The sequence below is a fragment of the Boleophthalmus pectinirostris genome, unplaced genomic scaffold (assembly GCF_026225935.1).
Source record: "Boleophthalmus pectinirostris isolate CB_2022bp ecotype Guang Dong unplaced genomic scaffold, ASM2622593v1 HiC_scaffold_12, whole genome shotgun sequence".
Classification (NCBI taxonomy): Eukaryota; Metazoa; Chordata; class Actinopteri; order Gobiiformes; family Gobiidae; genus Boleophthalmus; species Boleophthalmus pectinirostris.
The window spans coordinates 11,159,258-11,187,250 of NW_026571018.1; the positions used below are offsets into that span (position 1 = coordinate 11,159,258).

The 27,993-nt window shown below is 36.8% G+C and overlaps 1 protein-coding gene across 1 annotated transcript in view; it reads left to right on the top strand.

Moving 5' to 3' along the window:
* LOC110156408 (polypeptide N-acetylgalactosaminyltransferase 10) overlaps positions 1-27,993 on the top strand; it is an 82,798-nt gene that overhangs the window by 20,099 nt on the left and 34,706 nt on the right. Inside the window, exons 2-3 of the mRNA XM_055148522.1 lie at positions 20,598-20,697; positions 21,610-21,748. Of these exons, the coding sequence (XP_055004497.1) occupies positions 20,598-20,697; positions 21,610-21,748 (239 nt within the window). The remainder of the gene's footprint in view (positions 1-20,597; positions 20,698-21,609; positions 21,749-27,993) is intronic.

Consider the following 27,993-nt stretch of genomic DNA (forward strand, 5'->3'; position numbering starts at 1 on the left):
TCGCTGGGGTGGTGATGCTAACTGTAAGCACTGCTCTCTATGTAGCTCTGTTTTAGCACAATCTGACCATAAAGACCTGACTTAGTTGGAACTACAAGAGGTGAGATGATTTTTGCTGTCAGACATGGACCATTGATGCTCATATTGATCATAAAAAATGATAATTATGCCTGTCTCTTGCTATCTTTTTGCTATTTATTTAGAATTTATTATGACCATTTATATTTTTTTACTCTTTGTTATTGTATTATATTGTGATGAGTGAGCCACTGTGTCCAAATAATTTCCCCTGTGGATCAATAATGTTTGTCTAAGTCTAAATCTATCACAGGCTCCTGAAAATGTGTTGTTTAAATCGACTGTCTGTTCTCAAGAGAAAATACAATCTTAAATGTTTTTTGCCAGTGTTTGCCAATTTTTCACCATGGTAACTGATGTAAAAATGTATCAATATTAAAATGGAAATTTGGAAATTAAAATTATAATACAGCAAGGGTCATGCTCCTAGCTGAATGTTTTAACCACAATATTGATCTCACCATGTCACTGTTTGGAAGTTTGATCTACTTTCTGACCAATAACTAACCTTTAGAATGGTGAGGTAGGAACAGGACTAAATATACCTGGAGGATTGGCCTTTACTGACCATGTTTTGGGGATTTATTAATTTTTTTTTTTACTTTTGACTTTTGAAATACAATAAAACTCTTGATTTCTTTATGATTTCCTCAATTCTTTTTTTCTATATTTGGTAGGGGTGTAACGATATCCAAGTCTCACGATCAGTACGATATTTATTGCGATATCATGGGAAAGCTCATGATCTGGTGGGGAGGCTCACGATTAGGGATGTAACAATATCCAAATTTCTCAGTATGATATTTTCATGATATACATTGCACTGTATGATATTTATTGTGATATTTTGTGGAGGCTAACAAAACGGTTAAATATGCTATGTTTTTCTCTTAAAATGCCTTGACAAAACTTAATCCAACTAAGACTTAAAAGTGCTTAGACATGTTATTTCTTCTTGTAATCTACACTGAAATGGAGTGAAGGATCATGGTCTATGTAGTTCCCTCTGTCTTTATTTTTTTAGCTACTTCTGCACCACACCTCTTAGTTTAAACAAAGAAACTTGTGATGGTCGATATTGTGATGGTCCACGATATTATTGTGAGAACTTTAAGAATACAATATCACAATATTTCGGATATTGTTACATCCCTAATGTTTGGGTTAGTTTTTTTTTTTTTTATGTAATCTTTTTGAACACACTTCCCAAATGACAAGTTCATTACAGAATTTCAAATCCCATCTCTTAACTCATCTGTTCAAACTGACTGTTCTTTAAAAGTACTATAGCGCACTAGTAAGAAAAAGCTGAACGCAAAGTCATACACCTCTTTGTTGTGAGCGATAAGAGGCTAATTGTCTCACAGTTATGGTTCACTTTATTGTCCTCACAGGGAAATTTGTCCTCTGCATTTGACCCATCCCTCAATCTCGTGGGATGTTACCACAGCACAGTGCTCAGGGACCCATCTCCGCGATCTAGTTGCTACGGTTGGTCAGGTCTGCCATCTGCTGTATCCACGGAGATGTCATTGTATTGTTTATAATGTACCACAGTATGGAATTATCCTTGTCAATCTTGCATATATTAAATTACAGATGTTTTTATTCCTATTGTGAACAGGGTTGCCTCTTTTAAGTTTAAGAGTCCAAAAAGTGCTATATATGTTATTATTTTTGTTTTGTCCACACACGAGCTTGAACATCACAACCAAACCCCTTTCTCTGTCTCCTCTATTCGACTCGCACTACAAAGGGGCCATTCACCTGTAGCTCCGGGAGTGTGTCCTGTGATGAGTTTATTTTGGCCTCTCGTCCTCTGAGATTACAGTGTGTTCCTGCAGCAGAGCTCTTTGAAGCGTGAAGTGTCTCTCTCAGTTGGACTTCACAGTGGGTTAAAGACTTCTCTTTGGGCTTCTCTCACACATGAACAGCTCTGTGTGGTGGTGACATAGAGACCGCCTCACACACAGAGGTCGTGTGATGGGGTGAGGTGCAGATAAAAGACTTAAAAACAGCTTTTTAATGACTTTTTCTTCATCTTCAAAGCTTCTGTCCCAATTTGGATGTTTTTATTTTGTTCACCCGCTTCACTGCTCATGTCCTGGGTTTGGTTGTCAGTACATGATGGGCCTGTCTTTGGTTTTGCATGTTCTCTTTGTCTGTGTGGGCTTCATCATACAAAACAAAATCAATAGAGCTGAGCGTTTAGTCAAATATAGATCTGTTTTCTCTTTCCCCTCTTGTTAAATTTGGCTGCAATAGTTGTGACTAGTTTGCTATCAGAATAATCACTTTTTTATTTTAACAGTGCATAATTGTTAAAGGCTCTAAAAGACATGCAAAAAGTTTTATTACAAAGCTGGCTGCATTATAAAGAGGGGGTATTGCACTTCTATGGGGTGTTAATTGCTAACACATTACATATTTAGATCACTTTTTATGAGTTTGAAAATAATAGAATTGTGTAATTTGCGATTTTCGGGAATACACTTTATTTACTTTAAAGTCTTATTGTACAAAATACATTTATTTATAAATTTGATAATTGAAAAATAGAGGTAGACTGATTTATTGATTGACAGATATATCGTGCCGATATTTGGACTTTTTAGCGTATCAGCTATTGGCCTTAAATCTCTAGGACAGTCCAATATTGGATGACCTGCAGCCTCAAAAAAAACCATAAAGCTTTATTTAAACACTGTGTAAATGAATAACTATGTGACTACAGGGCTTTCTTATAGGTTGGTGGTGTAAAAAGGGTTTGTGAGTGAGTTTTTAGTAAAGTTAAATTAATGATTTGAGGGAGAAAATCAAAACCTGCCCTACATATTGGCAGAAATATATCAGCAGAGCCTATCGGCCCTGAATTCTAAAACAGTGTTGAAAAAACAAAACAAAAAACAGAACAGGTGATCTCAGAAAAATCAAATCTTTAGTCGCAGCCTTACCAATTGACAAATGAGTGATAATAGACAAATACGGGCTTTTAATAATGATGGACAAGAGAGAACCTATTTTAATACACCTCAGGTAAAACAACAAATGAACACTTTTCCAATCCAGTGCCAATTAACTCCCTCCAACTCCAAAATCTGCCCCAAAACATGATCACAATTTGATTAAAATTTGATTAATTGCACAGCTTTCCTTCAGCTACTCGTGACCAGGATTTGAATCAAGATCAGGAGAAGATTCCTTGGGCACTGATTCTTGGTTGAAGGGAGAATGAAGTCTACTAAAAATTATCACAAATTTAATGGTGGATTATGTAAGTTTTGGTTGGGGATCTATCACCTGCCTGTTTCTATGGATATGTCATTGCTTTGCCTGGAATATTCCGCAGTATGACATTAAACAGCTCTACTTAACATTCATTCAATTACAGGTGGTTTTATCGCTTAAAAATGCTCGAAAAACAGGCTGTAAGTGGAGTTGCCAGACAAAGCAATGACATTCATGGCAAAAAGCATCTAATGGACGCTGCACCAGAAAAGTTACACAATGCACCTTTAAAGTTATTTGTAATTTCAGTGGTTTGAGGTCATATCACTCTATCTACCTTATAAAGTGTTCTCCGCTCTTAGTTTCCTGAGTGACATACGATTAATCTCTTGAGCAAGAATCCCGATTTCGCGCCTGTCTTGTCTTTTAAGTACCTGTCTTTTTCCCCAGCAGCTCTTTGAACATTTGAACGCCTCGTCTGTGGAAGAAATTGGTGCATTTTTTGGTTCGTTAGAGCGCGTCCCATCCTCACACAGGCACAGCAGGTGAGGTCGCTGGTGGCATTCACGAATCTTTGATCACAACACGCACGGCTCCCCTCTCCTGTCCAGTCTCTGTCTCCCGACGCTGGCTCATTGGCACTGATTGGGCGTGCAAAGTGGTCCGTGAAAAGACAAGCTGTTGCTCGGGGTAACGGTGAAGAAATCTGCCGGAAAAATACTGGGAATTTCTCCAAACTGGATAGAACTGATGCAACCAGGAAGCAGATTTCTTTCTTTCACGCGCTCGCCAGTCTTCAGGGTTTTGAGTGGAGAAATATCAAGAGTTTTGTAAGTTTGAGTTCAGTTCAGATAAACCTAGAGCAAAGGGAGGCTAGATTAACTCTTTGACTCTTTTTGTCCCACTTCAAAAGGAGCCGTTGAGCAAAAATATCCCCTTTTGGATAGAGACAGATGCCTTCAGAAGTTTTCAGTGTTGCTCGCTGATTGCTATATTGTGTGTATGGGTCTGGGTGTGAGTGACACACTGAATCAGCCAATGCATTAGAAAAGAATTTAGAAAAGAATAGCATTTTTGCCTCAGAATTGTTCATTTATTTTTTCTCTTTTTTGTAACCAAATTTGGGTAGTATAATATGACTCTTCTGTTGTATGAAAATGGCATGAGCTGTTTTCTACCAAATATTTCAGTAGGCTCAAATAAGTGTTTGCCTACTCCTTTTGAGCATTGCTGTGTTTTCTGTAGTGTGTATTTACTTTGTTTTTCCTTGTGTTTTACTGTGTGTAACAATTTGCTCAAATAAAATCAATGAAAACAAAATTGAATATATATCTGAGAGATGCATTTGTTTTACTGCATTTCTCTCTTTATATATTTTACTTTATCCGTTTATATACATGAGTTGTGTGGTTCTCTGTTGTCTTCTATTGTTTTGTTGTATTAATTGTACTTATTTATTAATACGGGCCTATTTTACAGTTTTATTTGTTTTGACTCTGTTGTTTTTTATTATGTTGTATTGTATTAAATTGTAGATTTCTTTATTTCTCTATGTGCAGCACTTTGGAAACTCTTTGTCTATGAAAAGTCGAGTAGATTGGATTATATAATTGTGCTTTATTTGGCACCAATCTTGTTATTTTTGCTTCTTATTTTGAATTTATTATTACCGTTTATATTTTTGCTCTTTGTTATTTTAATATATTCTGATGTGTGGTGTCTCTTGTGGCTCAATTAAGTTTGTCTAAGTCTAGTTCAGATAAACAGAGCAAAACAGAGCTAGATTAACTTTTTGACTCGTTTCGTCCCACTTCAAGAGAAGCGGAGGAGTAAAAAATACCCCTGTTGAATAGACACAGATGCCTTCAGAAGTGCTCGGCGTTGCTTTCCGATTGCTGTGTCCTGATGAAATGCTTCTTCCATTTGAAAAAGGCAGATTTGAATCACTTACAAACACTCAGTTGGGTTAAAAGCATTTTGGTCTTCCTTGCACTCCTCCTCCTTGGTAATTGGCGTGTTTTTGTACCTGATTCCATTTCTTTATATGTATCTTCATAGTTCATTTAGGATTGAAAAGATATGATTTTACCCTTACCTTACTGGATTTTACCAAATTTTCAGTGTGCATTCCCTGTGGGTTTAAGTTTGCAACTCAGTGACCAACCACAAAATGGACTAGAGAGAGACCTCAAATGGTGATTGCTGAAGTCAGAGTGAACACCGGTGTCTTTGGCCAGGCTGCCTAAAAAGTTAAAGGTCAGTGCTGTCCGGTTGATTCATTGTCATCACACTCCCCATGTTACATTTACTTAAAAGTTCATCATGTAACTTTTCTGGCGGGGGGTTTGCCATTTGCTTGTCATGGTTATTCCACTGTATGGCAATAGGCCTGTCAGGATAATTAGTATATCTATTTATCGTTCAGTATTTGAAAGATGGAACAAATATTTTAGGGTCAATATGTAACATTAATCAAAATATTGTGATATTGTATCGTCGAAAGTCTATCAATAATATTTTGGGCCATCACAATATATCGAATTACAAGTCTCTTTGCTTAAATGAATAGTTATGGTGCGGCAATAGCTAAAAACACAGAGGGATCTACATAGACTATGATCCGTTGCTCCATTTCAGTGCAGACTCCATGACGAAATAACTGTTCTAAGCACTGTTAGTCTTTAGATTAAGTCTTGTCAAGGGATTTTAAGAGAAAAAAGTAGCATATTCAAAGTTTTGTTTGCCTCCACAAAATATTGTACCGTGAGATGCATATCGTGAAAATATCGTACTGAGAGATTTGGTCTAGTCAATATTGATCTTGTGTAATTTTTCTTTGCATTACTGGGACATTTTTGGTTATTTTTTGGCTTTTTGATAAGATTTGAGGCGTAAAAGGTTAAAGTAACAACTCTTATGACTCACTACAGATGCCAACTAAGCACTTAAGTGTGTAATTCTGCTGTTTATGTATCACAGCTCAAAATATTTAATAATATTGCACATTTAGAATAGTTTTTGTGTGTGTGTGTGTGTGTGTGTGGTTTCAATCTGCTTTTGGGTTATTGTGTAAGTGGCATAAATTTGTTTCAATATTATTTTTACTGTGTTATTTTGACAGGCCTGTATGGCACTAAATATATCTATTTTGCATTTATTCAAGTAAAGGTATATTTATTCCGCCAAAAAAAAAAAAAAAAAAAAAAAAAAAAAAAAATTGAAAACATTTTTACAGGAAGTGTAGACAGATCTTACTTGTTACTTTGTCTGGTATGTAACCTCTTTATTGTGTCCATCAAAATTGATAGGTTTAATGCTATATAATGGTTTGTTCAAGGCAAAGCAAAAACATCTCAACAAGGCGGTGACAGACTTCACCTCACTCACCAGAAAAGTTGCATAGTGCACCTTTAAAGCTGACCAACTGTACTTACACTGTATAAAGATTCTGCTTTTCCAAAACTATTTTTCACCGTGAATAAAATATTGTTGTAAGATTTGTTTCCTTTTAGAGTTGAGTGACGGTGATCTTTTAATCTCTGGAGTTTTTTTGCTTTTTATTTGAACTTCAGTAACATTTTTCACCAAGATAAACACGGATTTTTATGTCAAAGTGCAACAGTGAGCCTGCTGAAAGCCCGCAATTACTTTAGAAAAATGAAGAAAAGAAGCTAATGTCATTTCTAAAGTGGATAAATGCCATACAGAGAGTGATAGAAGGGAGCACTACTTAAGTGAAGGATAATGTAAACAGACATAACCCCTGAAATTGGAAAATGACTGCGATATTAAAACGTCTGGAATTTGAGATTATGAAAAGTTAAGTCAAGGTCAGGCCTGTTGTGTTCAGCAGACTTAAAGTACTTTAATCATTTCAGAGTTACTGTAATATCTTGCTGGTGAAGGGCATGTTATATAAGGAGGTGTTCTGTCATGTATTATTAAAAACTGGTCGGTACAATGTGTTTCTGTCAGATTTGTTGCTGATTTACTGTTGTACGTCAAAATGGATGAATGCAATGCTTGGAGAGATTTGTGTTTTGATTGGACATTATTTGGATTTTTTTTTTTTTTTATATTATCGGCTGCGTGCTTCAAAGCTCAAAACAATATGTTTTGGCGGACAACCTGACTAAAATAGATAGATGGCTAGATAGATAGATAGATAGATGTTTTATATGAACACTAAATCGCACAAAAAATGAAATAAATAAATGTACTAACTAAATTTAAAGTTACATTTGGGAATAATGATCCCTAGCTGCCTGTAAACATCAACAGACTCTACTGGATAAAAAAACACACACAAAAAAAAAATATATATATATATATATTGCTTTATCTATACTTAGAGATGCCACTATACGATACATATCTCTATACAGTGCACTTTCGATTTGATACGATATATTTCAAATCAATTTGATATAGTTCAATAAAAATAATGGCTAAATCATTCTGTGATACTAAAAGTCTTTGTGAAACCATTTCTTGTGCAAAGTTCATATGAAACACGCCCATTTTACTCATCAAAATAGTGAATATGTCATGTGTCGCATAAACGAGTTTCCTTCCTCTAAACAAGCAACACAACTGTAGCACTGTAACAAAATTATTTAGTAAAATACACACAAAAAATACTCTTGGCAATGTATCGATATAGCAGCCCACGATATCAATACTGTATCTACACATTAGGTGATATATCAATATGCTGATATTTTTGAACACCCCTACATACTGGTATCGCATATCGGTGCTGAAAATTTTGGTGGATCGGCTATTGTTTTCCAAGATAATGGTTCAGCCGATATTTCATTTTGTTCAGTAAATTAGTGACAATTTACTAGCCAGTGCTTGCCCAAAACATCTCATAATATTAAACTTGTACTTTTACAAAGCTTTTTAGTAGTTCCAAAACGCATTTGGATAATTGTTTACTGTATGATGATTGTGTTTGTGTTAAGAAATTGATTCTATTTTTAGTCTCTGCCCTAGTATCAGTTGATATTGGGTATGAGCAGATACTTAAAGCCAAAGTTTCAACATCATATCAGAACAGAAACAATATATATTTGTGCATCCCTATCTGTTCTACTTTTTTATATGAGTTCCATACACCATCATAACTATAACTAAACTGTATATATCTTATTGTGTCTATCGGTACCACCTTTTTTACAGCGTACATTCCCTTACTATGCAATATGTCTCTGCAAATCAGCTTAGAGGCATTTTCCTTCAAAGTCTTTACCAAAATCCTCATTTTTTGTTTTCGAGTGCACATTCCTTCAGACCCCCAGTAGAGGTTTAGCCTGAATGTGTCAGCTCTGTCCCGTCGGCAGGTGTCCCATGGGGTCATTACATCAACATCATTTTCCCTGCATACACCCCCCTCACCCTCAAACACACACATACACACACGCACACACAAACCCACACACACCATTCTACTGCTTTAGAGTCGGCAGAGTGAGCAAAACTGAGCAGATGTGGATTATGTAACCAACAATGAATCATATTTTCTTAAGTTGTTTATCCTACCTTATGTTTTTCTCTGCAAACCAGAACTCTCAATATTTATTAGCATATGCAGTATTTGTCAACCAACCAACCAATACTTTGCAGCTGATGTCTTGAACATCCCCTGGCAGTGTGATGCTAACTAGAGGCTCTGCTCTGTCTGAGATTTGTTAGATTTTAATCTGTGCTTTGCTTTAACACAATCTGACCAGAAAGAACTGATTTAGCGGGAACTACAACAAGTGAGATGATTTTGTGCTGTTAAACAAGACCCTCTCAAAAAGGCTTCTGAAAATGATTTTTAAATCCGTTTTGTATTTTATTTTGAGATGATTTGAGGATATCTTAAAACGTTTTTGACAAGTGTGCATTGTGTCATCATGGTAACTGCTGAACATACTGCCAATATGTAGAACACCCCCAACGTGATGGCACTGCAAATGATCAGTATGACAGTGCTACATCATGTCTTGGAGACAGAGCACTAAATGTCCTTGTGTACAATGTAACACTACTATGCAGAGTTTGCATGACATTTGATAGGCAGAGGTGTGATAAAGGTCCTGTCAAGCCTGTAGCAGTTACATTGGAGTGGTGAGTCTGGAGACATATCTATGTAATAAAACTGTATCTTTCAAAATGTCATTTAGCCTCAGTGCAGACAAACTTCACACCCCACAGTACTTCACAACAATTTGAACTTGACATTAAATTAAACTATAAATGATTATTTTAGTTTTGGAAGTGAAGATTTCATGATCTCTAATGTTTAAGCAGTATTTTGTTCAACAGTATTGTTCTGGAAGAGCATCCCATTTTGGACCAGCTTGTTATTGTGTCCTTTGGCACGATACTCCACCAACCTTTTACATTGAAGTGGTTGTTTACCCTCTCTACAAAACACTGCAAGAGGAAACAAAATACAATAGTGACTTTCATAACTTGTATATGATATTGCAAGAAGCATAAAAATGCTTCTGTCCCCTCATAGTGACTATTTCAAAGTGCCAGAGTTGGAACTTAAACCTAACTTTGCACAGCAAGATGGATTTTCTTGATGTTTGTGAGGTCACAAACTCAGGAGAATTCCATCTTGGCGTGCGCCAGTCAATTTGCAGCATTGAGGTCTGTGTGGAAGGCAAAGACCAACGCCCAAACGAACCAAAGCAAACATGGTGACACTGACTGACGAACGCCAGCCTATTTAGCATCAATACAAAATTTGTTAGTGAAAAACATGCAAAAGGTAAGCGCTTTGTGCGTTTATGGACAGGGAAGATATCTGTGCTTTTCTCTTAGCTGCATGTAACAAAAGTTTGATTTTTCTACCAGTCAAATTTAAATAGTCGCCATGACACTGCGTTTTCTGATCACTTTCAGTGACAGCCATCCCAGATTGAATTCAATTCAAAGTGACACCCATATCAGTCTGGCTAATTAGGATTCAAGAGCATGTTGTATATCCACTACTATCACTTACAGAGACATGTTGGGGCTGTTGGAGCTGTCGGTTTCTCTGGTCTCACAGTCACATTTAACTCTTGTCAGATGTGAAGAACACAGCATGCAGGCTATTAAAACCTGAATGTTCACTGATGAAGCTCTTTTTATTTTGGACTCTTGCTTGCCGTTTTACATACAAATGATTTAAAAAACACCTTAGCTGAATAAGTAAATACAATAGTAGCTTTCATATATTTTGGTAGTTGTGTGTACACTTGCTGTGCCTCAGTGCTGCTTGAGGCATTCGCTAATGATTCACGCACACATCCACGCAGCAGGTGACTTCGTTTAATTCAGGCCTGTTTCTCCTCCACAGCTCGATTCACGAGCCCAGTCATTTTAATTATGTGTGCTTTCAGATAAAGACGCACTTTTGTGTCCTGCAGTTTCATAATATTTCAGCTCACTAATTGCTCTACTTAAAAGTGTCCACAAATGACATTATAAAAGATAGGAAGTGGAGGAAAAAAGCACCAATTGAAAAAGTAATTAATATTTACGCTCGCAACCAAAATGTTCCCTTTGTCAATTAATTGCTTTGCAAGTATCCACCCCCCTTAGGTTTTGAAATAAATAGACCACCTTTTTTCTTCAACGATTGTCATAGTGAAGCAGAGGACATTTCAATTCAGCAGTTTTATGCCAGATGCCCTCCTTATATTGCATACCCATATGGACTGGACTGGATATTAGACACAAGGCCAACGTTTTCTGGCTACACCATTCAAAAATGTTTCAGTTACTTGTAATAATGAACACATTTTTTTGGTGTGTAATTGTAATACTTAATAGTGGGTGGCTGCTTCTGTAGTTTACCTGCCCTTGGCCGATTGACAAAGAGTTGCCTACCTGTCTGGGCTTAAAAACCCCCCTGCACCTCCCCTTATTACCTATTGAAGGTGAGTGTCTGGCATCAGAAATGTCAAGATTAATTGCAAATTGTGATTATTTATGTCACAGTAAATTCTTGAAGATATTTTGAAAGAAAATTGTTAGTATTTCAAAAGCAAAAACAAATAATTTAAGTGTATTCTATAAATGTAAAGTGTTGGTTTCTTATGTAACATTAAAAACTTTTTCATTCAGAAAGTTTGAATGCCGATCTACTGTATTACACAAAAATGAAAGTGAATTCAAGTTTTCAGTATTATTTAGCAACGCTTTTCATTAATGAGAATAATCATAAAATTGTCATGTTTCTTTGTACAAAAAAAGTTTGTAATAGTGACATCCTGGCAAGCAATCTGCCTCTGAACTATTGATTTATTATCTTCAGTCTGTGACATTTCAGTGATGGTGCCATTATAATTATAATTGTTACCACACAAAGAAGAAAGTCTCTCCACCCTGAATATCCTAATGTAACTCACCACACGTCAGTGAAGGTCCCTTTATAATTGTATGTTTGGGTAAATATGCAGAATGCAGATTAACAAGTTAGACCAAACCTGGGCATTGTACAGCTCCCAGGCCACATACCGCTCTTTGGTTGAACCTGACTGGCCTGTTTAAGCTAAGTTTGAATTACAAAACAAATGTAGTTAATACGATTAACTGAGATTCAGGAGCAGGACCACGCCTCAGCCACCCTCTCCTCTCACCGGCGAACCACAACTCACCTCGACCACGCCTCTAATTTCCCAGAAGCCTATATGTAGCAGCCTTTCCCATCATCCCAGTTTGTCTCGGCGAACTCGACCCCACCCTCCCATCCCCTATTTTGTCTTTCAGTCATAAGACCCCTACAAGGGGGGTCCCGTTCCGGCTGGGCCAATTGTAGATTGAGACGGAGCCCCCACCCATAGTCTCAACCCAGCCATCTTTGCCTCGCTTTGTACATTATCAATAAACTACTTCGCACTATGTCGTCGTTGGCGTGGTCCTAGCTAGTGAAACATATTTTATCATTTTACCTCCTGCGTGGACTAAAGCGGCATTGGTTTTATTTTAGGTGTGTTTCTTTTTTTTTTTTTTTTTTTTTTTTTTTTTTTTAGATGACATTTTTTGTAAGGCATCCTCACTTTTTCATTGCTTAGTCATAACATAAACTCTTACCAGTCTTACCAGCCCGTCTAAACGATGTTATTTACTGCTTTTTTATTAAGAAATACAATTAATATTATGCAGAATTGAGATAAGCGTTTTGGCCTGGCCCTCCAAAATATTTTCTGTTTCTCATGTGGCCTCATGGAAAAATAAAACTAATTCCCCACCCCTGAGTTAGACAATAGTGCCTCATGCAAGATCTATGTACAACATTTGCAGGTTTGAATCCAACACGTCTTACGCTCATGCTATGATTGTGTCATTCAGCAAGACACTTAACTGCATATTCCCAGTTTAGTTGTGTGTTTTGTGGTTCTTGTTACTATTTCAGACCAGCTGTGCATGACCAATAATTTACAATTGACACAAGACCAAACCAACTGCGCCTTAACTAGTGCTGTGTAATTATTCAAATTTTAATCAAGTTTGTTATTTCTAATCGTCAATGATCAGTCTTTTTAATCGAGAGGTGCACAGCCAGTCCTCTGTCAATAAAAGCAATTTGGTTTGGAGCAGAAATCATACTTTAGCATAACATATTTGACTATTTTTGAGTTAAACTGCTATAATTAATAATAAATAAAGTCTCTCCATGGCCTAGCCCCAAAGTACATCTCTGACATGTTAGTGCCATATGAACCATCTCAGACTCTGCAGACATCAGGGACTGGCCTCAAGATAGTCCTGGTAAAGTCCTGGAATAGGTCTGGTTTAGTCCTAGTTTAGTCCTGACCTGCTGGTGCCCACTGTCAGGACTAAACATGTGGGGAGTGACCTTTTCAGTTTTATGCAGCTAAAACCTGGAACAGTCCTCCTGAAGATTAAGGATGTAACAATTCACAATATGCATCTCATTGTGTGATATTTATTGTGATATTTTGGAGAGACTAATAGAATTGTGAACATGATTTTCTCTTTTAAACTTCCTTGAAAAGACTTCACTGAGAAACTGTGTCATAATCGAAAGAATTGAGATTTAAAAGTGCTCGATAACAGCTATATTATCACACAGGCCACAGTGAAATGAAGCAAAGGATCAAGGTGTATGTATTTATTTTGGAGATAAGATGTGAGACAGGCCTCTTTTTTGACTACAATATGTTTAAATCCCAGTTCAAAACTGTTCTATTTAGCTCCATTTGACTGAAAGAGGTTTATTGTGCACTCTTCTCTTTTAGTGTTTATTTTATGATGATTTTTTATGTTTTTATATTGCGATTTTAATGCCTTTCTTATTCTATAAGTACTTTGAATTACTTTGTGTATGAGTTATGCTATATAAATAAACTTGTCTTGCCAATTAAACGTTTATTTATGTTCAAGAAAATAACATCGAACGCCTTTTTTTTTTTATTGCACAGAAGAAAATGAGTACCTCTAGTATGAGTGAATATTATCCAACTGTGCATAAATCTTTAACACATTTTTTCTCTATTGGTCTTCTGTTTAAAGGTGCATTGTGTATTTCTGCTGGAAATGTTATTGTTTTGTCTGGAATGTTTCACAGTATGGCATTAAACCTCTCTATTTTCATGGACACCAAACCAGACTAAGTTTCAAGTTAACCCGCTCACAGTCAGAATGTCTTTATTTTTTTAGGTAAAAACTCACCAGTATTCGAATGAATGTAGGATAGAGTTGTTTAATGTCATACTGTGCAACATTCCAGATAGAGGAATGACATATCCATAGAAACAAGCAGGAGATGAACAATTCACCAGTAAAGTTACACATAGGGCTGGGTATCATTAAGAAGTTATACCAATATGATACATATCTTGATACAGTGAGCTTTCGATTTGATATGATCTATTTCAAATTGATTCAATACGGTTCATTAAAAATAATAGCTAAATGATGGGTGTGATACTAAAAGTCTTTGTTAAACCACTTCTTGTGCCAAGTTAATATGAAAGACAAACCTTTTAATCATCAAAACAGTGAAAATGGCAAATGTCACATAAGAGTTTCCTTCCTCTAAACAAGCAATACATCTGTAAGACAAAATATACCAAAAAATACTCTTGGCAATACATATCGATATAGCAGCCCATGATATCGATACTGTATCATCACATTGATTGATTGACTGATTGATTCATTCATTTTTATTTTGAGTTTGTGCCAACAGAGAAACAATAATCATATATACTACATATACATTGTAAACAACAGAAAAGCACATTTCTCGAAAAGGAGTGGGAAGAAGAAAAACTTATATGAACCCACCCCTACATTAAACATGATATATTGATATTTCAGTATCACACAAGTGCCATTTTCCTAAACCTTTTTTACATGACCTATAAGTATGCTGCTCTAATTGCCTGATAAAGAAGAGCTCCTCTCTCCAGCACAGTGGATTGGACTTGTGTCTCCCCCCTCCTCTTCACTGTAAACAAGATGAGAGATACTTGAACTCATCTAACACAGAGCTGTACTTCAGAGTGGAGAGGACAAGTATCCTGATCCAAAGCTATAGTTACGCACAGTATATGTTGTGGTTTATTGTGTTGTTTGTCTTAAAGGTCCTACATTACCAACATTGACTCTTGTGAGGTTTAAGCCCTGTAATAATGTTGTATCCTCCTCTGAAACAAACGTGCAGTTGTGTTTTGTTTCATTAACATGTTTGAGTAATCCTTTGTTATTAGTCTGTCTACATCTCCAAAGCTCAAAATACTCCTTTTTACTTTTTTTTAAAATTAATTAATTTATTTTTTCTAGAGAGATTTACAATTCCAGGGTGGAAATCATCTATATGATTCTCGTGAAGGTGTATGGAGTTTAAAAACACAGTGGAGCACTTCTCTATTTCTGTATGGCATCATAAGGTGGAACAAAGTGTTTTCAGTTTGGGAGAGCCCTTTATTTATAACATTCTTGTAATTTTTAACCTCAAATATGATATCTTCTTTTTTTTTTTTTTTTGGGCCTAATGGAAGCGCCACCTCTGTCTGGAATGTTCCACAGTATGAGATTAAACATATCGATATCTCAATGGAAACTAACATGTGACAATATCAGGCTAAGTTACATGAAAAATCTGCGGAGAGTTCACCCAGTTTAAAATAAGCGTAGGTATTTTTTCAAGGTATTTTTTCAGCAATAGCAAACACTAGTAACTCATAAATGAATAAATGCCAGATAGTTTAATGGCATACTACTGTGGAATAATGCGGGCAAAGCAATAACATCTCCATGGAGACAAGCAGGTGGCAGAACTTCAATCAGAAAAGTTATAGTGCAGATTTAATGCAATAAAACGCTGCTTTCATTTGTAAGTCTATCAAAGTCTGAGCCGCTCCTGGATTGGAAAATGCCTGATACTCGTGTGTCCCAGTCTCTGCTGACCCTAAACCCCGGTCCAGTGAACACATCTGTAATCTGCTGTTGAGATTAACAGCTGCAGGGAATGAGGTTACCCCCGGCAACGGCATAATCTGAAAATCCCACATAGAGGTCAGCATGAAGAGAGAGGGAGAGATGGAGGGAGGAGATAGAGAGGAGGAGATAGGCGAGAGAGATTGAGGAGAGAAAGAGAGGGAGAGAGGAAAGAGAGAGTGGGGGTGATTAGTGATGAAGAGAGGGAGAGAAAGGAGAGGTGCGTTTGTAGCTGGGGTCAAATCCTCCTTACTGAATGGTGAACTGTACGAGTTGAAATTGAATCAAACATTTCCAGCAACTTTAATTCAAAATAAACCATTATTATTATTTTAAAATGCCAATATTCCACTGCTTTCAGATCCAAGTTATAATGTTTCCTCATCATAAACATACCTGGAGTTGTTTTGTTTCATTCACACATGTGTAGCACACAAACCTGCATATTTAGACTGAGTTCTTCTCTCCACTGTGTTTTTAAACTCTATACACCTTCACTAGTTGTCAAAATGAGTTCTTACATTGATTTCTGTCATATGAATAAAACAATAAAAAAGAGCCAGTCTTTCTTTGAAATGAACAGACCCCAAAGATTCAGATCCCATAAAAGAGCCGAAAAGTCCCATCATTTGTCTAAAATTTGTGCAAGTGTGTGCACATTGTTAGTCTGACATTAGTTTTAATAATTCCTGCAGTCTTACTCAATTTAGTCAAAAGTCAACCTCAAATTACTTTCTCAGTTCTTCCCATTTGCTCAGACAGTTTTTAACATTTGCACCACCTTTTCCTCCTCCTTTTCTTCTTCTGTCCGCCCACGATTCGCTTCTTTCCAAACTCGTGCATGATTTCTGAAACTTCTGGTGCCTCTCCTTGTCTTCTCCTCAAGGTCTGGTTGTGCGAAAGCCCAGGGGGATCTTGTGAATGCAACGCGAGCTGAAAGTTTAATCAGAGAGAAAATGAGAATACGGAGCGGAGATGTTTTTGGTAGAGAAATGTGCCTGGAACGAGTCAGAGCTGCTGTCTCACACGAGGGGCCAAACACGCAGAGGCTCATGGGTCACAGAATGGAGACTGGAGTGGAGAGGATTTTAATACTGATTTAAAGAGGGGGTTTTACACTTCTATGGGGAATTAAATGCGAACACATTAAATATTTGGGTCACCACTCTTACTGCCACATGAATTGGTCATCACTTTTATATAGCACTTTTCTGGACACTCAAAGATGCTTTACAGAGCATTATTCATTACCCGGTGGTCGTTAGCTACCACTGCATCCACAGCTGCCATGGAGCAGACTGGCAGAAGCAAGGCTGCCAATCTGCGCCATGGGCCCCTCCGACCACCACCATCACTCACGCACACACCTCAAACTATACTTCATACTATGAAGTATGAAGTATTCATACTCATGAATGCATGACGCATCCTTGATCATCCTTTATCATCCTTGATCATCATCATCCTTGATCATCCTTTATCATCATTTATCATCATTTATCACCTAAGTAGAAATCGCGATCTATCGATCTGTTGAGTTTTGGCACAGCTCTAACAAACTATTTGGATCATCGTGTTTGCATTCAACATGATAAAAGTTATCTTGAAAAAAACAATATAAGAAAATGTTTTAGTTTCATTTTTACTCTTTAGTCCCTCCCAACACAACGATGGAGCACATTGCTGATTTGGTGGAAAAATGTGACCTTTTTGTGTTAATCTGCAATACAGTAATTCAAATATTGTTTATTGATCGAGATTTATGTATAAAAATTGCATTTTGTACTTACCAGGCAAAGTACGACTGCATCTGTAAACCATATTGTTTGCTATCCTCTAGGGCTGAAAATACAATTGTCTATTCTATTCTTCAAAAAAAGAAAAAGAAAAGATTTTTCAGTTTGATTTCCTCCTCCTCCCCACTAAAACATTTCTGCTGACTACAGAAAATAGCAGTATAATAAAGGAACATTGTATTGAGTGATCATCCCATTGGCCATTGGGGGAAATGTATCTCTACTTTATGAATGACATAAAACTAACTAATCTGAACACTGGTGGGGCTGCATTAAACATGTAGCTGATGTGGGGCAAAAGATGTAATTTTGCACAGTTTGCATCAGTGATTTCAGGGGAGTCAGCTTTGGCCCCGTATTAAACATTGCTTTTTTTCTTCTCTGTGAGGCACACAATGGAAAGTTTGATTTTCTTCCAAACAAATCGATTTGAACTTATAAATCGATTAATCGATTGCTTTGCCCAGGCCTGCTATCCTCTGAAGTGAGCTCTAACACAGCCACAGCTTCATTATGTACTGTCTTTTCTCTCTGTCCTTTTGACCTCCAGATAAACCTGCACATATACATAATAACTGTGAGCCATGGACAACATGAGGATACTTCAGTACACTCAAAGGCACAGTGCTTGCTTTAATGTTTTATGCATTTACAGACTGGAGGGCTTACTGTTCATATTTTAACATAGAGGGTCAAACAAAACATGCATTTTCTAAGTAACGATGCATATCTAATAATTTACATAAAAATAAAGTCTCATGGAAATACAACTAAAGGTGCGTGTTTCTGGCTCTGAATTCCTGCAGCGTGTATTTTTGCCATTAGAATACTTTTATTTTAATGAAAGTATCTACGGATAAAATTTAAGAATAAAAACTGACCATCACTTTACCTTTCACATCTTTGACTCTTTGAAGAGTTAACTTCAGAGTGATATAAATAATTCAATTTTTAATATATTTAAAAATGCAGTTAGTGTCTTATCCTTATTCATTTATTTATTTGCTCACTTGAAGTTGCAGAGTTTTGAGTGTTATTCTGTATTTTAAAATGTGCTCTAACTCTTTGGTGGAGGATCTGGCACTCGCTTGTCTCCACAGAGATGAAGCGGGCGAATACAAGTCCTGAGTTACAGGACTGATCTGTGGAGAGGCAAGCTCGAAAACACATTGTTCCACCTTGTGATGCCATGTTGTAATACAGGAAGTGCTCCACTGTGTTTTTTAAATTCCATACACCTTCAGATATCAGCAATTGCTGGTCTGAGATGAAAAGCTAAAAGGTAGCTGTTAACTTGAAAACTACTACTTCATGACATCACAAGGTGGAACAGAACATTTTCACCTTTGAGTAACTCTATTATTAATCTGTCTACATCTCAAAACATGGCTTCAAGCATAAAAGAGTCAATTTTGCTTAATATAGAAGCTTTAATGACCACAAACCCTCCCTCTATACTTTAATCACTCTCCTGCTTTGTTTTTGTAATGGGATAAAATTGGTCGTCTCTATGGTCAATTTCCATATAGTTCCTTTGTCAAATGTGATTAATTATTATGGCATTTGATCTGATCGAGTAATTGCTGCGTTTTGTCGTGTTCAAGTGTCTGTGCTCTGATCCTCTAATTGAGCGCTTCTGTGTTGAGAATGGATGGAAAACACACTGGTCCCATCTGAATTCACCACATCAATATTCAGTTCACAACCCAGACAGGCGAGGACCGGGAGTGTGCACGTGGACATGGGCGTGCGCGTGGATAGACTGGGACTATGAGCGTGCATGTGGACATGGGCGTGCACTTGGGCCGAATAAACTCAATGTGAAAAGTGTGGAGTGACGATGATGGAGACAGAGGCACAAAGGGAAGGCTGCTACTGCTGTTAAAGCCAAAAGAATCTCCATGCGCAAAACATTTTATAAAACTGTTCCCTTACAATGTGTAATACAAATGTAGATTTAAAGCAGGGCTGCACAATTTGACTCTATTTTGCGATTGCCATTAGATTTGCAATATATGTTAGGATTCTGTTCAGAGTGCACAATGTACACAGCTCCAGGAGCATAATGTTTGAGAGAAAACTGAAATCTGAACTGATAAACTAATACAAAAATCCCATGCATTTCAGAACAAGTTTGAAGTCTAAACAGGAACAACAGGATTTTTCAATAAAAAATATGTTGCTCTTTGCAGAGGACATTCTGTTATCTAAATCAGTGATTCCCAAAGTGGAGTCCGGACCCCCTGATGGGCCTCAGAGGCATAGCAGGGGGTTGAGTTTGAAATCAACTCTTTACTTAAGATATATGTTTAAATATAATACCTTATTAGTATAAAAGTATAAATAAATCCTGATGTATAGTTTTAACATTTCACATTCTATTAAATGTAGTGTAAATTTGTTTTTGGGGGGCCCTTTGCATCAACAGGGGTCTACAGCACTATAGACTTTGGGAATGGCTAATCTAAATAATTTAATTGTGCAGCCCTAACTTCAAGTGTGGCTGGGGAATGTGAAAATTAAAATTATAATTTTGATTCTGTGAAATCTGCAGAAACACGTCTGTAATAATTAGCTGAGATTTAGACAATTTCGGACTGTGAAATTACCCATAAATCTTCTACCCTTGTTTGCAAGTTTGTTCTTTTTTTATGTACTCATTTGCATTTTAGAGTTATTAATATTTAGTGTAATTCATTATACCCTATATTAAAGGTTTGAATTTCTCTGAAACAACATTCATAATAACATTGAACCTCTACTGGTTATCTTCATATTGTGATTCAGCTCTTGTTATAAATGTAATATTCATTTGAATTTACCAAAGGATGTTTATTCTGTCTTTATTTGAACCTAAAATTAAATTATCCTCACTTGCCTTGAACTTTATAATTTTCTCTCTTAAAACCATCCAGCATAACCTTAAACCTAAGTTCACAATGTTTTTCACATTCACTAATGCAGTACTGAATAGACTGGAACATGCATTTATTTAGATTTACTCACTAATGCTTTTTTTTTTTTTTTTTTTTTTTCCAGGTGAATCGTGTTGGTAAAGACTCTCCTGTGGGCAGAGTTGGACTGCGGAGAATAGACTGGCACGACTATGAGGCCATCAAGAGGGACGCTGCCAGAGCAGGTTCAAAACTTTAATTTAATCACATAATTTCTTACATTGAGTTCTTGGCTCTAATCACTAATAGAAGTGATTAGGTTCAACATTTGTGAATTTATTTTTTGGATATTCCTAATGAAAGTACAATGTAATCAATAGGGAAATCTGACTCCTGCCCCCCTCAGTGCATCTGTTTTATTCACTGCTACAAAAGACAAACCACTTTTCTAATTCATTTGTGGCCTCTGCTGTTACATTGCTCAATTCTGATGGTAGTGTTAAAGGTGCATTATGTAACTTTTCTGGTGGAGGGTCCATCAAATGCCTGTCTCCATGGAGATGTTATTGCTTTGTCTAGAATGTTTCATAGTATGTCTTCATGGAGCCCAAACAGACCAAGTTACAGGTCAGATCTGTGGTGGCTGACCCCGCTCACAGTCAGAATGCCTGTTTTTCTATTTTTTTGAGCAGAAAAAAACACTTGTAATTTAATAAATCTAAGGTAGAGCTGTTTAATGTCACACTGTGGAGCATTCCAGGCAGAGCAGTAATATATCCATAGAAACAAGCAGGTGACTGACCCCCAACCAAAAAAGTTACATAATGCCCCTTTAAGTTATTGCATTGTAATGTATTGTTTTATTGAGTTCCTCTTGTGGACTGTAACAGACCGACACACTGTATAAGTTTATGTGTTTATGTGAGAACTGCTCTGAGAATGCTGCAAATGAATTGCCCTCTGGGACCAATAAAGTTTTCTGAATCTAATTCCATCTGGCAGTATAACACAATAAGAATAACATTTTACCAATTGTTTTGATTTCTATTGCAAATTTCAAAGCTGAGAAAGCGACATAAAATGTAGTCCTAATAAGATGAATTAAAGAGAAGTGAAAAACATTAAATGAATAAGTGACTGTATCTTGTATTGTTCAGGTAATGGTGAGCAGGGGAAGGCGTTTCCTCTGAGTGACGCAGACAGAGTGGACCAGGCCTACAGAGAAAACGGATTCAATATCTACGTCAGTGACCGCATCTCACTCAACAGGTCCCTGCCAGACATCAGGCACCAAAAGTAAGAGCAAAATAATTTAATTCTAAACATTATAATCCAAATAATGCAAGTGTAGTAAGTATGATATTCATGATCCAGTTTTGGTGCTTGATTTTCGACAAAAAGGTGAGAGTAACTAATTGAAAAACTATTAAGGATTTTGGCAGCCATACTGGTGGTCAAGGTTGGGGTTGATCTGGAAGGTGTTTTTCAGTTACTACAATATAATAATGGCTACTTTAAACAGGGCAAACAACATAAAGCTGTCCAAAATTGCCAGCTCATTAGATCAGCCGTCATTAGAAAGATACAGTGCTAAAGTTATCCTCCTGGGTTGTGGAATTGATCACTATCTAATTCCAACGGACCGCTTTATCAGTCTAATCAACGCTCCCTCTGTGCCCGAAGCTCCAGTATCCAGATATTTATAACTACTCAATTCATTCTACATCGTCCTACACCAACCAAGAACTGAAAAGTTATAAGGGGTTAGAGGCTTATAAATATGTTGTAGCAGGATGATCAAACCTGTTCCTGATAAGAGCAAGGGTAAGTAAAATGGGGGTCAAAACCATACCCGTAGCGACCCTGGGCAGTGGAAATTGAGGGGGGGATTCTGTGCTGGAGAAAGTGAGGACAGAACGGTGCCTTCTTTTTATTTTGTCACACACAAATATTACATGTTGGTCCAGATAGATAGTTTGACCTCCAGTATTGCTGCATAAACATCAGGTCACGTGCTTTTGTGACATAGACGCAAAACCTTAATAGGTTAATGCCACCTGGCTTGTGACCGTAATTTAGCTTTAGAGGAACTTGCACAAACCATCTCACTTGTTGTAGTTCCAGCAAGTCAAATCGTGCTAAAATAAAGCTTCAGATACAGAGCTTCAGACAGAGCAGTATCTACGGTTAGCATCACAGCCCCAGGGAATGTTGTTGACAGCTGCGAAGTATCAGCACCAGTTTGTTTCTGTGGCTGCTGTTTGACCACAACCTTTAACAACCATTTTACCCCAGAAACCGTGTTAATTGTGTAATCCTTGTCTCTCCTGGGGCTGAATTCAGAAGCAGAGAGCAGAGAGCAGTGCGGTGTGAGACTGGGGCCACCCGGGGCCAAGAGCCTTTCATTCAAACAAACACTGCACCAGGTTATTTCTTCAGATCAACTCTCCATCAAGAACACCACACAAACCAATCACACACAGCCCTGACGATTGGACGGGCACGCTACCCAGCCTCTCCTGCTGTCTCTGAGAGGAGAGAGGGAGGAGGTGGAGGGGTAGATAAAGAGAGTTAGAAGAGTAGAGAGGGAGCGTGTAGAGAGAGGGAGAGGAGAGGTAGGGAGGGGAGAGAGGGGCACAACACCCAGCCTCTCCTGCTGTCTCTGAGAGGAGAGAGGGAGTGAGGAGAGAGTTGAAGATGAGGTAGAGAGGGGAAGAGAGGGAGAAGAAGAGGAACAGAGAAGAACAGAGAGGGAGAGAGGGGCACGCTACCCAATCTCTCCTGCTGTCCCTGAGAAGAGGAAGATGGGTGCAGATCAAAAGAGGAAGATGAGAGATGGTAGAGAGGTAGGGAGGGAAGAGATCGAGGAGAGGGACAGAAAGAACAGAGATGGGGAGAGACGGAGGGAAGCAAAAAGGAGTAGAGAGAGAGTAAGGAAGAGAGAGTAAAAGAGGGAAGGACAGACGGAGCAAGGTGATAGAGATAGAGGGGAGGGAGAGAGGAAGGAGGGGGACAGAAAGATAAAAGAAAAGCGAAAGAGGAGGAGATGGTATGAAGAGGAAGGAGAGTAGAGCGAGATGAAGAGATATGTAGTGAGAGAAAGGAAGAGAGGGATTAGAGACAGAAAAAACAGAGGGAGGGAAATAGAAAGTGGGTACAGTATAAGGAAGAGTGTGAGAGAAAGGGAGGGTAGATAGAGTGAGAAAGAAGAGGAGAGAAAGATGGAGACAGTTTTAATTGTCGGTCCTTTTTTTTCATATTAGTGGGGAACATTTGTTTATTTTCTGTACTATAAGATTTCAGCTGTAAAAGATTGAATTATGAACTTCTATTACTCTTTATAGACACAAACTAACTACTGCGTTCTGTCATTTATTTTTTTTATTGCAGCTCATATTTTTTTAACAATATTGAACATTTTGAAAAAAAATATAATAATTATGCTTCATGGTTTGGTTTCAGTATTATAATTTATGGTCTGTATTTTATTCAGCAACATATACTACAAAATTTGTTATGTGAAAGACAGTTGGTGAAACAGGGGGGATGAGGGAAGGGAGGGAGATAGGAGAAAAAAAAGATTTAAAGAATGGGTCGCAAAAGAGAGGAGAGAAAGTTGGGTGGGAGAGAATAGGGATGACGGATAAAAAAGGGAGAGAGGAAGAGGTGGAGAGGGAGGCATATAAGACAGAGGCGACGTGAGACGGAGGGAGGAAGTGGAGAGATGGGAATGAAATTGGGTTTTGGAGGACACAGATCTCATCTTTGGAGCTGAAAAAGAATGTTTGCTTCTATCAAAAACAAGACATAGGAGGTTTGATCAGTATTTCATTTGAGGTTAAAACGAAATCTAACAAATAAAAGCTTTTTCTCATGCAATTTTATAAGATTAGCGAGTTAAAAGTCCTATATTACACTAAATTGACTCTTGTGAGCTTTAAGTGATGTTTGAATGGCATTACCTCATCTTATTTGGATAATTTCAACCCGGGAATTGTCACTCTGTACTGAACTAAAGATAAAAGCTTTGGGGATGTAGACAGATTAATAATAAACGATTACTCAAACATGTATGAAACAAAAAAAAACAAAAAAAAACACTCCATGTATGTTTTTGATGTGGTAACAACTTTATAACATGGCTAAAAACTCACAAGAGTCAATTATGCGCAATATAGGACTTTTAATGTATTAATTAAAGGGCATAATGACCTGATTTATCAATCAAAAGTAATTGTCAGTCACATTCCTAAATATTTATTTGATTTAGTTGACTTATTAACTCTCAACACTTGAAAATCATGCTATAATATTTTTTATCTGTCACATAAAACTTGCTGAAGCCGTCTTGGTTTTATGGTGCATTGTGCGATACTTGAGTGCACTTCACATTTACAGCAGCGCTCTGCATTAGCATAATTCTATAAAGTGCCCTCTGCAGAGATGATTATACGCTTTTTGATCCATCTTGCGCCCCGTACTCTCACTTGTAAGTTCATTCCAAAAAACAACTTTTAGTCTGTATGCATTTTCAAGTCTAAAGTGCCTATGACAGGTTAGAATACTAATTTTACAAAAACACATCAAGATCATTATTATATTTGAGATTTTACTAAAAAAAATTGGCTTTTTTTCCCCCCAGTTTTGCCAATTTATAGTTTTCAAAGTTGACTTCCTAGTTGGAAATCATGGCATTCCATAACTATGCCAAAAATTCTTTAATGCACATAGAAATAGATATTTGACTAATACAAATACAAGATACACCTTTATTTTGTTGAAAGTATCACAAAAAAAAAAAAAAGTTTCTGCTTGTAAATTGTGGCAAACTTTTTTTCTGGTAGAATTTCCCCTTATGTCATGAATATAGAAATATAGAAACAGAACTCTCCACTTTCTGTAATTTTGTAAATATGTTTCAACTTCTCTACGCAAATTGTTCCTTGATATTTATAACAGTATAATACATATTTAAAATGGGTATTATCCCACCAAATTAACTCAAAATTAGAGAATCATAAAAACCTCTCATAGACACTTTAATAAGAGAAAAAAAGTACTTGAGAGTGTCACAAACAAAATGGCGGGATAGATTTCTTGCTTGTTTTGTTGAAGCGAGGTGTGGGCGGCTGCAGTGGAAAAGAAGAGTAAATGAGGACACAAAAACAAAATAAAGAGAGAGTTTGACTTTTTCCTCAATATTTGTTTGTGTGGCTGTTTTTTTGCTAAATAATTTACAACCCACACAAACTCTAAAAACTCATTGCAGCCTGAAGTGTTGTCAATTAAATTCATAACTGTCTTACTGCAGTGTTGCATTTCATTAAAAGTGCACTGTGTAACTTTTCTGGTGGAGGGTCCTGCATCTGCTTGTATCCATGGTGATGTTACTGTTCCACAGTACGGCATTAAACAAATATATCTTGTGTTTATTCAATTATAGGAGTTTTTAATTCTCAAAACTACCACAAAAACATGCATTAATAATGTGAGCAAGCCCACTTCTCTAAAGACATATCCTATAAGTTGGCCTTGGCGATGTGTCAGCTTGTCTCCATGGAGATAGTTAAATTAAATGCCATACTGTAGAACATCCTATGAATAAACAATAATACCTAAATGGAGTCAAGCAGCTGGCAAAATTAGTTAGTTGGTATGGGATGTAACAAGAACCGAAATACCATGATATCGTGTCGTCAAAAGTCTCATAATAATATTGTGGGCTGTCACAATATATTAAATTACAAGTTCCTTTGCTTAAATGCATGGTTTTATAGTAGCAACAGCTTATGAACATCGGAAACTACATATCCCATGATTCATTTCAGTGCAGACAACATGAAGAAATATGTTTTTTACTTGAATGCTTGAGATTATCAGGGAAATAATTCACAACAAAATCTTGTCAAAGTATTATAAAAGCAAAAAAGTCTCCTATCTACAATTATATTAGTCTCTCCTAAATATCACAAGAAATATCTTACTGTGAGATGCATATCATGATACTATTGTACCGAGAGATTTGGATATTGTTACATCCCTATTAGTTAGGCATTATGCATTATTAAGTTACACAGTGCACCTTTCAACTTGTGACGCATTTATAAGTGCATTTTGAAAAACATTGTCAAATTTGGTCAAAATGTCTCAAAATGTAATGTTGAATCTTTAAAGCCATAGTATGTAACATTTTAGCCTGAAAATAGACTAAAATGCATGTGCCCTTACTGTGATCTGGCTTGCATCTCCACAAACATTATCATGCAGGTGCATGTGCCATCTTCAGTAAGTTACACACTGCCACAGATAAAGCAAAACAAAATGTAAAACTGGTAAAGGCTCATGCATTTTTTGTCTACATGGTTCTTGTCAGTCTCTGCCAACTTTGTTTATTGTACCATTGTTTTCTCATAATTCTTCCAAACAATGGTACTGATTGGACAAATCTGATGTTCCTGGCAGCAGCTTAGTTTTGGTTATGTTTTTCTGTCTAAACTTTGTGCATTTCCAATACACTGCATAATAAGGGCATTTATCTTTGCTAGAAGAGATTAAAATCAGGGACATGCACATCCTTTAAAGGCGCACTGTGTAATTTTTCTAGTGGAGGGTCTGTCAAATGCTTTGTTATTGCTTTGTCTGGAATATTTCACAGTAGAGGAGTACAGCAGACAAAGTCACAGGTCAGATCACAGTTAGAATACTTTTTTTTTTTTCCCCACTATGTATTTTTGAGCTATAAAACTACCTGTAGTAGAGTAAATGTAAGACAGAGGTTTTGTTTTTTAAGTAATACTGTGAAACATTCCAGACAGAGCAATAACAACCACTGTACCAAGAAGGTGACGGACTTCCAACTGAAAAGTTACACAATGCATCTTTAATATTTTCTTTTATATTTTATTAGGTTAATTGTTTGAGCTGCAGAACTCAGCTCTGATCTCTGGAAGTTTTGAAAAGTGCTTATGAACTCATCACTGAATAATGAAGATACTTTAAATTCTTAAAGTGGGTGAGGAATAACTTTGGATCACTGCAATCTGTTTAAAATTAACTAGTTCTGTTTTTATTTTAAATTTTATTTTACAGGACAAATCTGGTATAGTAATCAATGGATTTTTAGATTTAAAATATTTTATAAATTAAAATAATGTTCAATTTTGTATATATTCTTTCATTTTTTTCCTTTGTCTCTTGTCATTTATCCTTTTTGCATCATTTTCCTAGTCAAAACCTGCACAGGTATAAAAAATAATAAAGAAATCATAATACTCCAGAAGAACTCCAGAACTCTAGAAATGGCATGATAATCCATCTTTAGTGTACATGCAAACAATTAAAGCCTTGGTAACAGATCTTTTCCCATATATGTGGACCATAAAAGTAATAACCAGGATGAAACAGCATTTGTAGCTTATGTTGGCTCCATAGATGATTTCAAAGCCCAGTGTTTCTGTGGAGTCGGGGTCAGAAGCCAGCCGCTGTCAGGTTGAGAGCGTGGGGTAGTTTTAGTGGGAGAAGCTGCTGGGTATTTTCACTGT